This window comes from Balaenoptera musculus, chromosome 2 (assembly GCF_009873245.2).
Source record: "Balaenoptera musculus isolate JJ_BM4_2016_0621 chromosome 2, mBalMus1.pri.v3, whole genome shotgun sequence".
Lineage (NCBI taxonomy): Eukaryota > Metazoa > Chordata > Mammalia > Artiodactyla > Balaenopteridae > Balaenoptera > Balaenoptera musculus.
This window is the reverse complement of record NC_045786.1, coordinates 143,575,488-143,589,291: the sequence shown is the minus strand read 5'-3', so window position 1 is coordinate 143,589,291 and position 13,804 is coordinate 143,575,488. Positions and strand designations below refer to the sequence as shown.

Here is a 13,804-nt window from a genome sequence, read left to right as displayed (position 1 = left end):
TTCCATTCAGCAAATACACACATGGCCCACTCTCCTTCCTGCAGACCCTATTAATTCTAGTGGTAAGGGGATGGGTCGGTGTCTCAGAGGAGGTTAACTTTGAATTTGATCTTAAAGGATGAAGTGAAGTACAGGAGGGAGGGGAGGCTGGGATTCCAGCCACAGGAATCTAGCCACTGAAAGAACAGCGTGAGGATAGGCTTGACTGTGCTAATGTTCAGGAAAGGGGAATAAGGAGTCCCCTTAGCCTTGACTTTAGGGACAGAGGTAGAGGGAGCTGTGGGTGGGGAAGGGAAGCCAAACCCATGCAAGCTGCCTTTCCCCCCCTCCAAGGTCAGTATATTATTAGAGCCAGCACGGTTCTCCCATGCATTCTTCCACATGACTTCACTCCCCATAGGTAATGAAAGCCTTCCTTTCCTCCCTCTTCGTCACCTAAAGGGACCCATGCTGGGTTCAAAGATCCTCACTGGGGCTGAAAGTTAGCGCACTCTGTGATGAACTCTTCTGGGCAGCCTGCCCAGTCCCACTCCCTTCCTCTCAGAGGAGCCCCACCACCTGCATCCCCTGAGGCATGAAGACACTTTCACACCCTTCTCCACTCCCAAGAAGGCTGTGGACAGGCTCTCACGGGAACCGCAGGTCAGGCTGCTGCTGCTCACAGGGCCGTGGACTCGTCCTGCTTATCCTCACGCACAGGACGGGCCATGATCCTGCACGATCCTGCCAGGAGTGACCCCCTCTGGGGTGATCACTGGCCTGGTTACAACAAAGCACAAAGGACTTTGTCTCTGCCTTCAACGAGCTTATATGCAAACACTTACAAAACCAAGAACAAAGAACACGAACTAAGATCAAGTGGCTCGTGTACAGAAGACTCAAAGATCAGAGACTGAAGGGGTCTACCGTGTGACAGGTATAAAGCAAAGGGCCACACAACCTACTGATGTCACCACCTAACTTCATGGACCATTAATTAGCAATTCGGGGCAACCGTGCATGGTTTTCAGGAGCCCGAGTGGGGCTGCACTGACTCCAGACACCACTGGGTCCTCTGCAATCTGGCCTCCAAAGGGAAGCAGAAACATCCAAGGCTTCTCTCCTGTCGGCCCCCGCACCTTGCTGTGCCAAGATCAGTGCTCGGCAAATACTGACAGGTGGCTCCCCACGCCCACTCAGTCCTTGTCTGGTGTGTGACAATCCCAGCGACATTCTCTCGTGCCTCCCACCATTGCCAGAGTCAACAAGGCTGAGCTGTCAGAACTCCAGCCAGTGACAATAAACACACAGGTCCCGCCCTCTCCCAGGGAGACATGTGTCCACTGCACGTGAAGAACTGATCATCAGGCCCATTGTATTTCATAAAGTGTCACTAGTTACTCAGAATAACAAAGGCTAGAGCAGAATTATTTTATAATCGTGCGGGAGTACTTGGCCATAACTTCCTGAAACACATTTCCCCTCCTTCGTCGAAACACCTAAAATACTTTTGTGAGTTTGAAAAGAAAAAACGTTTTGCAAAGAATAAACCTTGATGAGAATCTGTTTGTGTTCCCTGCACTACTTCCCAGAATTTTGAATGATTAAACAGTTGTACTTTTAAAAGATTTGGCTACTGGCAAAGCTAACAAGTTAAAGAAGTTAAACAAGGGAAAAACCTTGTCTCTGGGGAAGCAAGTGAATCTAGGCAGGAAGAAGCTTCTTACAAGAAGAAATGCTGTCAAATGTAGCTAAGCAGGAGGAGGCAAAAGGACTACCAAAATGGACAGACGAGAAGAGAGCTCCTATTTTTTAACTGTAATGTTGTATTCTCACGGATGTGTTTAGGAATTCTTTAAAATGTAATCCTTCAATCATGTATCACTGTGCTGATGAAATGAAATACCTCATTAAAAGAACAGACCCTTGGCATTCTCAAATTTTTAAGGTTTCAAAAAAACTCTGAAAGTTCCTAACAAATAGCAGCTTTGAGGAATCCCAGCTCTGAGATGCCAACAAGACAGCCTCACTGAAGGGAAGGGCTGACTGTGAGATGACCTAGCTGACCCCTCAGCACAAATATCGCCAAGGGCCACGGCCCCTCTTTTCTGCTTGGCTTCATGCGTGAGATGCCAACATGTGGCATTTGAGAATTAGGAACTTGTGAACTATGAAGAACTCATGCAGTACGTGTCTAACTCTGCTCAGGATGTACTGAATTGAATCCAAGAGAATCCAAGACACACGGAAGAAACAAGGAACTCCTTCCAACCCGAGCTAATCAGCTATGGTGTCAGAAGTGTAGACTGGTATCAGCTGGTGCTAGAATCTGGTCTTCAAATCTAGGAATTACTTCTTTGTATGCCAGTCAATGTCCTAAGTGCTTTATATATTCTATCTTATTTAATCCTCGCAGCAGTGTGTTAAGTAAGATTATCTAGTGTCTTCCCTATTCTAGGGAACATCGACAATGATGTCTGGAAGATTATCCAAGGTAATACAGGCAGCTAGGCATAGAGGCAGTATTCACCCTCATCTTCCAGTGAATTCAGAGTTCATGCTTCAGGTTGGCTGAAGGTGCGCTGGGTGAACAGGGCTGGGAGAAACCAGCGGCCAGCACCCCCCCTCAGTCACACCACACCATGGCAAAGTTGTCTCTAAACACTGCTGTCCCTCCGGGCCCCAGAGCTAAACACGAGGCGGGCCAAGGTCACTCCTGATCTGGCCCCAGTCCAGGCAGCCAGCTACACCAGTACCAGCCACCTGGAATGAGAGGGCTGCTCACATCCTCACAGGCTCATGCTGCTGGGGTGACGCAGAAGAAAGGAATCTCCCAGTGGGTAAGAGGTTGTCAAAGAATTCATCTGAAAACCTACCTAGAATAATTAAAGACTCCGAGCACTAACCCTAGTTGTTTTTTTTTTTTGCTTTTTTTAAGCACCCTGTGACCCCCTTTTGTGGAAAGAGTTGGGCAGGTAAGGATAACCTCTAAGCTTGCAATTAAGGACAGGGTAGTGAGGCACCTTTGTTTGGTAGGTGGAATCTGTGCCTAATGAGGGCTTTAACCCAGACGAGAGCCACTGAGGTGTTCGGTCTGGCGGACTCCTGGCTTCTTTTGTTCGAAAGTTACAGTGCAAAGGTCGTACCATGTGTTGGCAATGTTCTAAACATGGCACAACAATCAGCCTGCAGAGGGTAATTTCTCAATGTCTTTTCATGACGCCAGGGTTCAGCAAGCTCTGTAATGACCCATCCAGCCTCCTACCACAATCCCCAAGTCTTTTTATAGTCACAGGTAATTACACCATGGAGAGATTACATCACGTCGCCAGCAGGGTTTGCAGCTGACAGGAAGATGCTCTGCGGATGTTTTGGGAACTACAGCCTCATTTAGCAAACAATTTGCTGTGGTCCCTATTGTTCCTTTCCAAGAATAGAACTGCCTTGGCAAACCTTGTGCCTAAACTGGGACCCAAACCACCAAGGGCCACTGTAGATAAGAACAGAAACAACCACAGAGGTAAACATGGTAACCCAGAGATGACTCCTGCATCCTATATCCAGGGAAGAAAACAGATGGTGCCTCTCTTCCTCTGTCAAAATCACCCTCTGAAGGGTGATCTGAGTGCTCCAACAGAGCAACACAAGACACAGGTCTCAGAGAAGCCCGCCACTCAGCACAGGTAGTACAGTCCTCGGCAGAGCATGGGCGACACGGTCAGACAGACTGCACGCAAATCCAAGCCTGCCTCCCCACCTACGACTGCGTGTCTCTGACCAAGCTACTTAACTTCCCTCTGCCTCGTTTTCTCACTTGTCAAACAGCTACATGACCACCTAGCTCACAGGCACTCTGAGAACTTCACATGTGACGACACAGAGCCCGACACACAGGTGATGTTCCATACGCATCGTTTCCCTGCCTGTTCTCTCTTCCCAGTTCAGTGTATGTTACCTCTGACCCCAGGTCCCTTCAGAGACCGTGAGGCGAGCCAGGCCACCTGCCAACATCTCTCTGCCATAGCAGTGCTAACGGCCAAAGCCACATCATCCCGAGAGCCTAGCTCTCCACGTTTTCCATCTTCAGTGAACACTAACCGCCTGGCTTTCTCCCTCTGCCACACGGAAATGCAGGTGGCTGCCTGCCCTGCTTAGGTGCTTGTGTGACGTTTAACAAGGCCGCTAAGCGTTGTGGCAACATGTTAAAGGGAAAAAAAAATCAGAAACAAGTAAAATACTAAGTTTTTTTTCAATAAATATGCTCAGAACGGGGAGAGAATGGAAATTAAAAGCTTTTTACATGAGCTAGCTTGAGACCATCAAACTATACAAACATGGAAGGCAAAAGGGATTCCGGAAGTAATCAATCCTTCCTCAACTGGTCCAGTTTGACACCTCCTCCCAACCCTTCATCCCCAACCCAAAAAGTGACTCTGCATCTCCAGTTTCGTTTTTTAAAGACAGCAGAGGACGTCATCCACAGGAAGTCTCTTGCCCAACATGACTCAACAGGAGGTCAAATACCGTCTCTGCTGCTGTTGTTATTTAGGAATTACGCTGAGCATTTTTGTATGTCAAGTGCCTTCCAATCATTTTTATTACACAACACCAACCTAACATCCTTAAGTATCTTATTTCTGTTTTACAGGGCACACAAAGAGGTCAAGTGATTTACCTAAGGTCACACACACAGCAACTTTCTTAAGGTCACAGGTAAAGACATCTGGGAGAGGCTGCTACACAGTTGGGATCCTAATTCCTCTCTAGCCCAAGAAAAGCAAGTTGGGTAGCATGAGCACAGATCTTATTTTTAAATCTGGTCTTCCCCTGCAGGCTGTGACCAGGTGTGAAGAATAAGATATGCTTCCTTTTGCCACCCTGAAAAAGGGAACTTTATCAATAACTCTCTCCATCTCTGCTACAGGCATGACCATGGGGCAAGCTGAACCCGATGTCTCCGTAACCGCTTCTCTGTTATAACTCCAAATCTCCAGCTGCAGATAAGAGGAACCAGGAGGGAAAACAGAACTTTGAACATGACATATGTAACTTTTCCCAGAACTTTACCCCAAAACTCTCAAGTGCCTCTTCATACATGATTCTTTTTTCTAAACCTGAGCAATTATGGCCAAGACTAGAGGTGCCTGTGGGACTTATGACCAGAGACCGTGCAGGCCAACGCCCCACCGAGGGTGCGCACTGACCTCTGTCCCGTGGGATTCTCACCGTTGCGAATGTGCCGGGACACACAAGCATATCTACTAGAGCTCACTGGGTAACAAGCGCCTCATTTAAAAAGGCCTCTGGAATGGGTATTCAGGAGAAGCTGCAGGAGCAGGTAAGAAATGCAGGAAAAGGAAGAGGAGACCTTGCCTGACCTGAATTGCCTTTCCTCGACTTCAGAGTATCTGAGAGCCTTGGTTTCTTGGCAAGCTTGCTTGGCACGCTGCTCAGGGCAGGCACAGCCGTACAGGTGTGCTCTGGGTCTCAGGCCAAGGTGTGGGCACCTCCTTCCCCCAGAAGCCACTCCAGAGAGAGGGACAAACATCGTAACTTGGTGCACTGGATCGAAGAAATGATGAAACCCCTTCCCCCGCCTGCACCCTGCTCTGTGCCAGTACGTTTGTTTTATGGAGAGTAAAAAAGATTGGGCAGAGGGAGTGGGGTGGCAGGGGAGGAAGGATTCTTTGCAGATGGGGGAGGGAAAGAAAACAACAGAGCCAACTTTCCCATCCTGGTCTGAGCCCACACTACAGATATATTTTTCCATACTGGAGAATAATAATCCCTTTATTCAGCCAGTCTGGAAGCATCGATCCCTGATAATTGATTTCAGACCTTGAATGGAAAGTTGGGAAGGTGTGGGTAGCTGGAAAATGGGGTGGGGAATGGGAGGAGGAAGGGGGGAAGCCCATAAAAGAGAGAGTGGCGGTACAGGGGATGCCTTAATGTAGCTAAAGAGGCTGAAGGCATCAGACACAGAAGGCAGATGCTCTGCCCTCATATTGCCACGTAACATTCCAGGACCGCTTCCCCAGCAGAGCCCTGGGAAGAGGATGGTGGTGGTAGCGCACCAGGCACTAGGCGAGGTTCTGGTCCAGGCACTGCCATGAGCTGGCCCTAAGGCCCTGGGCCAGTGCATAGCCTCTGAGGGCCATCCTAGCTCTGCCCAGTCAGTCCTTCCTTCCTTCCTACTCTGACAGCCACTCCATTCATAGGCATTCTTACTGAGCACCGTCCGTTCCGGGCTGGGGGTAAGGTGGCAAACCTCTGTTATAAAGGGTCAAACATTTTAAAGCGTACATATTTTAGGCTTTGGGGGCCACATGGTCTATGTCACAATTACTCAACTCTGCCATCTGGCACAGGTGAGGGAACTGAGGCTTACAGAAGTAGAGACTCGCTCTCGGTCACAGAGCCCGCAAGTAGCAGGACTGGGCTCTGAAAACAGGCAGTGGATTCCAAAGCCGGCGCCCTTACCTGCACGTCGCACCCTGAATCCTGCACCTCCGTCCCACCCGTGACTACAGCCGGCGGAGGGGCGCGGTCCCGTCATCCCCGGCAGGCTCCTACACCCCCGCCCCCGCTGGCTCACTAGGCACCTCAGCCACCAGTCCCACGCCCTCAGCTGGCTCCCTGCTGCATCAACAGAACAGAAGCCCTCACCCTCTGCCCCCCGGCTAACGGCGCCACAGAGAATCCCTTCTCCCAGCCTTCGGGAGAAACGGTGGTATTGAGTCTTCTCCCTCCCACACACAGGAGGCAGGCTGGGGCTCACCTGAGGCGAGGCCGTCTCCAAGGAGGGTGCTAAGAATCACCAGCAGAAGGAACACTCCATGTCCCACAGAGGCCACGGCAAGCAATGAGGTGCTCTTTGGTGCTATCCTGCCATGGCACATCTTTCATCCGTCCAAGTTATTTTAAAAAGAAAAAATTTTAAAGCCGGAAGTAAGAACACTGAAGTCAGCCCTGGGTAGATTCACCTATAAAAAAGAAACCAAAAACAAGGACGTAAGTGAAAACTTTAGCCATAAGTTACTTACAATAGGCACTTTACGGTAAGGAAGCCATAATCACATACAAAGTTGAAAGAATTCTAGCAACTGAATCCCTACTGCCAGGAGAAGAGACAAGCACATAAGCGGCTTTCCGACTCCTCCCTGGGGAAATGCCAAGGCCCAAAGCAAGCTGCCATGGGCGTCAGCATCCGGGCGCCAGATCCTTGCGACAGGACAAGGAGACAAGCACCGGCTCACCTGGAGATCTGTCAGGCTCGGCAGAGCTTTCAGAAACTGCCGTGGCTCTGCCCTGCTGCCTGCCTTGGAGGCTCGAGCAAAGAGGAGGAGAGAGATGGCTGTTGACTCAGAGCTGCTACACCAGAGTCTGGCTTTGCCTTTGCCCCCGGACTCAGAGCAAGTTCAACTAACCAAAAAGAAAAAAGAAAAGGAAAAAAAAAAAAAAATAGAGAACACATGTCTTAAAGGGAGAAATACACCGCCTAGAGAAGGAATGCAGGCGGGAGCCAAGGGCCCCGGGCTTGGCTGGATGAGCCCCCTGAGGACCTGGCTCTGACTCGACAGCCACGAATCTCAAAAATGGACTAATTAATCAAGGCTCACCCAACACACCTGTGACCCCAGAGCCCAGATTTGTTGGCTACACTTGACAATGATTGAGCGGAGAACGGGTTGTAACTCTTAATTAGCCCCACCATCCACTCTAGCTCAGACAAAGACGTAAGAAGAATAGGAACCAGTATCTTAAAAAAAAATAATAATAAAATCAGGGATTAAGACTTTTCAGGATTTTTTTCTACTTGCCTTCAGGGAAGCAGAGGGTTGATGATACATTATGATATAGGCCTATTATATTTTAGTTAACCCATGTGACTTCATTTATCCTAGTTTATAACAGGTATTCCAAATAATAAGGTTACACTTCCTTTTTAAATTCCATATACACCTCCTTCTCCAACAAGGCTTTATGTAAATAGATAAAGGAGCCTGCCATCTACAACCCTAATAACGGATGTCCCTGAGGGATAACACCCAGACCTGACTTTAATCCATGTATGAAGCCTTGACTCAAGCCTATGCACCCCTTCTGAAGAGAGTTACTGCAAACAGCAATATGAATTGTCTCAGTCCAAAGGAAAAGCAGCTATGAGGGTTTTCAATGAGAATGAGCCAGGGGTTCAAGAACAGAGCTAGCCACTGGGTCTTTATCCACTACCCCCAAATAGCTGGAACTGTAGCGGTCCTCTGTCCCCAGCTTTTACCCAGATTCCAACTTGAGCCTTTACGGCTGTAGAACAGGGATGGTTCATGGAGAGCTCTAGGGGTGGAGTCTGTGACTGACCCAAAACAGTACACAAAACCATGTGTAAACAGTTTTGTGGCTAAGAATGGTAGAGTCAGAATGCCAGAATTCAAATCTATTTCCTTTATTATGACCTTGTGGCCAAATTACTCTCTTAGCCTCAGTTTTCTCATCTGTAAAATGGAGACAGTAACCATGCCATCATCTTCACAGGGTTGATGTAAGGAGTAGGATCAAAGTGCTCAACACAGTACCTGGCACTTAGCAAGTCCTCAGTAAACACCAGCGGCTGTTGCTATCGTAATTATTAATAAGATCTGAGCGTCGAGGACCTTGGAGGTCATCAGGCTTCACCTCCTCTTTTGACAGATGCCAAAACCAAGGTCCAATGAGTTAAAGGATATGCCCAGGGGCCACCAGCCAGTTAGCAATGGGTCCTTGGTGCTGCCCTTGTACATGCAGCCACAGCAGGTAACCCTACCAGGCAGTCATCATCCCCTCAAGGCAAGAACCAATGGATCATCAAGGATGACACCTGCCCGTGCCACGTCACAGCACGTGCACAACAAATACTTCTGCAGTGAATGGATGAGGCTGGATCAGGGTGACGCTTAGTGTTCCATGCCCGACTGGAGGAACGAGGAAAGATTACCCACAGGAGGGGATGCTAAGCAGATTGCTAAAGGACGTGTCTACTGGCAAAGGAAACGGAGACACCAAGTACAAGTGGCTCAGAGCAATGGAACCCAGCGCTCCGGCAGATGCTAGAGGCAGGGGCTAGGCTAAGTTTAAACTGTATCCTGAAGACCACGTGAAGCTTACGAGGATTATAAACAGGGAAGTTACAACACCAAATTCATTTAGGAAGGTCACTCTGGCAAGGATTTTAGAGGACTGGCGTGGTGGGGGGCTTACCAAGTGGTAAAGAATCTTACATTTCGTATTTTATAATTAATATAGAGCTCTTTGGAGAACCATGTGACAATATCTGTCCCCAAAACGCACACATTCTCTGACCTATCAATTCTACTTCTATAATCTGTCCTGAGAAATCACGTGCGCAATGATATATATGCAGGATATTCAGTGCATTATTTGTACTGGCACAAGACTGAAGGGTGACTAGTTAAATAAGTTGTCATACACCCACATAATAGAATACCACGCAGTGGTTTAAAAAGAACTGGGCAGTTCAGTCTGTACTAATATGGAATGACTTCCAAAATTAGTATATGAAGAAAACTATGTGTGTGTATGCATGTATTTTTAAAGGACACACACACACACACACACACACACACACACACACACACACACACACCTGTATGCACTGGAAGTCCCTCTCTGGAATTGACGCACAAGAAACTGGTAGCTACCAAGTGCTGTCAGCGAGGGAATCTAGTGGTTAACAGGGAAGAAAGCTCATTTTTCACTCTATGTATTCCCTTTTCATCTTCTTGAGTGTTATACTTTGTGTATGCATTACCTATTCAGACAGATAAAATACAGAATAAAATTAATGTAGCAAGGCATTCCCGTAAGCCACCTGTCTCCTCCCTCAACAAACTGACTGACACTCCCATAAACCTGACTGCTCTCTCTGCCAGGAATACAGTCAGTTCCAGGGCTCAGCACAAGGGTCACCTCCTGGAGGAATTCTTTTCTGACACGTCCGTCACGCCCGCCTCCAGTAGAACTAACCCCCTCCTTACTCCCAAAGTGCCCTGAGCACCCTACTATGACTGTACCTCTATCAAGCTATTATATCTGTTTATCTGTGTCACCTCACTAGGCTCAAAGTTCCTTGAAGGCAGGGACTGTGAATTACTCAACTTGGAATCTTCATAAGCCAGCACAGGGCCTGGCACCTGACAGGCAGGCAGCGAATGTCTGCCAAACTCATGAACACTGTGGGGAGGAGCCAGTATGGGACTGGGGAGAAGATGCACACAAATGAGCCCATGTTCTGTCTTGTTTTATAGAAACAGCTGGTTCCTCCCTTACTGCTTAAGCAGCTACCTGGGCCAAGGGACCGATTCCACCATGAAGCCTAAGACCTGATCAAGTGCAAAACAAATGGGGTGATGGAAACGGGGGCTCTGCAAAGAAAAGAGAAAAGATGAACAGAGGAGAGTCAAGGAATGTTTATATGCAAGACTGAGCCAAGGGTTAGTGCTTCAGAAATAATACAGAGAAAAGTGAATCCCCACAGCCCCAGGATATCACCCAAAATGGGAAAACCCAGCTACTATGAAGAAAGGGTCACACGACATCTAATCATTTTCAGAAAGAATCCACTTAGAACACAGAATTTTGAAAAACAAAATAAAACCTGCCCTTGAATCATGGCTTTAGACCAAGTGAAAAGAGGAACACTTAGAACAAATTAAGACTAAGTATTCATTATTATCCCTAGAGAAACACATAGACGAAAACGTAGTTAAAAAAAAAACAAAAAACAATTCATTTCGCTTCAGTATTCCGCTGGTGTGTTAGTGACCACTTCCCCTGATTTAAAAAAATTATAATTCAGAGATAAAGTAAAATGGTGGATGTCAGGGGCTAAGGGGAGGGAGGAATGGAGAGTTACTGTTTAATGCGTACAGAGTTTCAGTTTTGCCAGATGAAAGGAGTTACGGAGACGGATGGTGGTGATGGCTGCTCAACATTATGAATGTACTTCATACCACTCTTGTCTGGCTTCCGTTTTCACACCTAAAAACAGCTCAAAGGTCTCTCTCAATCACAGAATTCTCCAGAGCAGCCACGCTTCTCTTTGTATAACCTATCTTTTCCTCCAGCTTTTCCAAAACACGGGGTGGGGCGGTGTCATGGGAAGTCTGCGTTCACCCTTCTGACTTTCCTTCATGGGACCAACGCTGCCGCCTCAACAGCCTGTGGCAAGGGGAGACCCCCGTGAGCTAGACTGCCAGCCCCTTAAGGTCAGGATCTGGCCTTTCCCCACCTCTGCGAACCCAAAACATCAAAAGCTGAGTGACTGCTCTGCTGAACGTGATGCCACGAACACTCGTCTCCTGTCCAGAGTGATCCTCCAAGAGGAAGGACACTGCCCTTAAGCCACAGCTCTGAACCTGGGGAAGAACCGTCCCACATCTCTGCCTCTGTTTCCTCATCTATAAAATGGAGGTGCTGCTTGCTTTGAATATGTCACCAGTGAATATCTCACCAGTCTATAGTGAGGTTCAAAAGGAACAAAATATAAAAGACTGCTTGCTCTTTAAACTGGTAAGACTCAGGTCCTCCTATTTACAGTCTTAGCCTATAAGCCAAGACAGCAGAGGGTGATCTGAGGAACTGCTCATAAAAAAGATGATGATAAGCATGGCAGGCTTCTGGTGTTGAGGAGAACCTGTAACACGAGCTCAAAGTTCACACAATTCGCTTACTTGTTGTTGCCACAGATGCTTCCAGATTAACCAAAAAGCCTGCCTAAGGTGAAATGTGTCCTTAGAGTCACCTTGAAAACTGGCTCATAGCTTAGGGAGGCAGCAGCAGCTGGGGGAGGGGCTGGGAGTGGGGAGCCATGGAACAGCCAGGGCACCCAGCCCCCTCGACACGCAGGGCCCAGATGTCCGCAGCTCAGGCGTCTGGGCTGCCCTGGGGCCTATCCCTGCGGGCGGAGGATGTCACAGTCCTGCTGAGGCGCAGTCATGTCACGCTCTAAGGAGCGCTCCTCTGTGAAGGCAAAGGGTCCTGACTCAGCCACGCTTGGTGCCCAGGGGCTAGGTGAGTTTCTCTACATCTCTGTGCGCTCAGTCTCCGTTTACATGTAATACTCAGGACAGATTATTTCCTAAACCATGGCCATCTCTCCATTAGTTACAAGAGGGAATTGGGCAGGTACAACCAACATAAATCCTTTTCTTGCCTCAGACTAGTCTGGAAAGGGGATGGTGGTGGTGGGAGAATCTAGAATAAGAGTTTGTTCCTTTGATTAATACTACCATGTGCTGGGGGGAGACAAAGGACAGCTCATGAAGTTGGAACACAACTTAACCAACCATTACATTTCAGACTGCAAAGATAAGAAGTCCTAACTCTGGAGTCCAAAGTTCCCCAGAGGGTGTGATAAGAGAAGGGAATAATGTGCTGGGAGGCCCCCCCTTACCTCTCCCTTTCTCCCTGCAACGTCCCCCCTCTTCACTCCCACTCACCCTGAAATGGCTGGGCCACAACACCAAAAGGTATCTAAATGTGTATCAGATCTTAGTACCTCCCACTCCTCCCCCACAAAATGACAAAACTGTGTTACTTCTAGATGTCTTCAGTTTACTTTTTTCCTCCCTGGGGATAAATGGCTCCTTCCAATCTTCCTAACCTCTGTATCTTCCCCTTTCTTTTGTGCCACCAGCAGCTGAGTACTTCAATAGGCACGAAGTTGTCTATCGGACTTTGAGATCCTTGAGAGCCATAAGTTACTTTATCCATTTCCTTTTCATCTCCAGCTCCAAAGTCCAAAGGACACAAACATCAAACTCTTGTTAAAATTTGCCTCCTACAGGCACCTCCCTGGTGGCGCAGTGGTTAAGACTCCACGCTCCCAATGCAGGGCGCCTGCGCTTGATCCCTGGTCAGGGAACTAGATCTCACATGCATGCCGCAACTAAGGAGCCCACGAGCCACGACTAAGGAGGCTGCCGCAACTAAGACCTGGCGCAACCAAATTAAATAAATAAATAAATAAATAAAATTCCTAAAAAAAAAAAAAATTACTTCCTACAAATCACAAAAATAACCCTCAGCTTTTCTCAGAAACCACCGAAGCCAGGGTAGGGTAGGTGTTTGAGGCTTTTTTGAATTGCTTTAGTATTCCTTGTATTCTTGTCTTACTCCCCAGAACTGCTCACTACATCCTCTTGTTGTCCCACTTTTCCCCTATGCTACTGCTCAGGCTTCAGACAGCAGGGACACCAGCAGACACACTAAACCTCCCCCTAATAGTCTCCAGAATCTCTTTTCTAGAACCTAGCAGCAGGATGACTGCAGCATGGATCTGAATGCAGGAGACAGCCCTTAAGTCCCAGCTCCACCAACCAACAGCGGATTGGCCTCAGGCAAGTCAATCATTCTTCCTGGTCCTCACCGGGTAGGTCTGGATGATCCCCAAATGCCCTCTGAGTTCTAAGGAATCTGGAATGTCTTCCAGGGAAAAGGAGAAGCCCAGACGTATTTCTCCTGAAAACATAAGTCAACAAAAGCTCTGACTAGAAGGAAGAAATGTTAAATCCATCCTCTTTTTTTCCGCAGAGCAGTCCTTTCCCCCTGCATCTCCCCAGACCTATCCTAGCATCTATCTCCCTCTGCATTGCAGCAAACTCCGGAGACTCCAACTTTTCCATTTAGAGCTTAATCAATCCATCAGCACATTTGTATAGGCCATCCGTACACAGTGTTCCTAAACTGCTTTCCAAAAATAACAAACATCTGACAAAAAAACCCCAGCCTCCACACACACACACACACACACACACACACACACACGGAT

The 13,804-nt window shown here is 47.9% G+C and overlaps 1 protein-coding gene across 5 annotated transcripts in view; it reads right to left on the bottom strand.

Moving 5' to 3' along the window:
• The window catches only part of SUSD6 (sushi domain containing 6), a 91,607-nt gene that overhangs the window by 42,471 nt on the left and 35,332 nt on the right, over window positions 1–13,804 (bottom strand). For 4 of the 5 annotated variants that reach the window (XM_036841624.1, XM_036841627.1, XM_036841626.1 and 1 more), the window contains exon 2: window positions 6,758–6,962. In XM_036841624.1, coding sequence (XP_036697519.1) covers window positions 6,758–6,878 — 121 coding nt within the window. In that variant the 5' untranslated portion in view covers window positions 6,879–6,962. The remainder of the gene's footprint in view (window positions 1–6,757; window positions 6,963–13,804) is intronic. The other variant, XM_036841625.1, reaches the window with a different exon arrangement.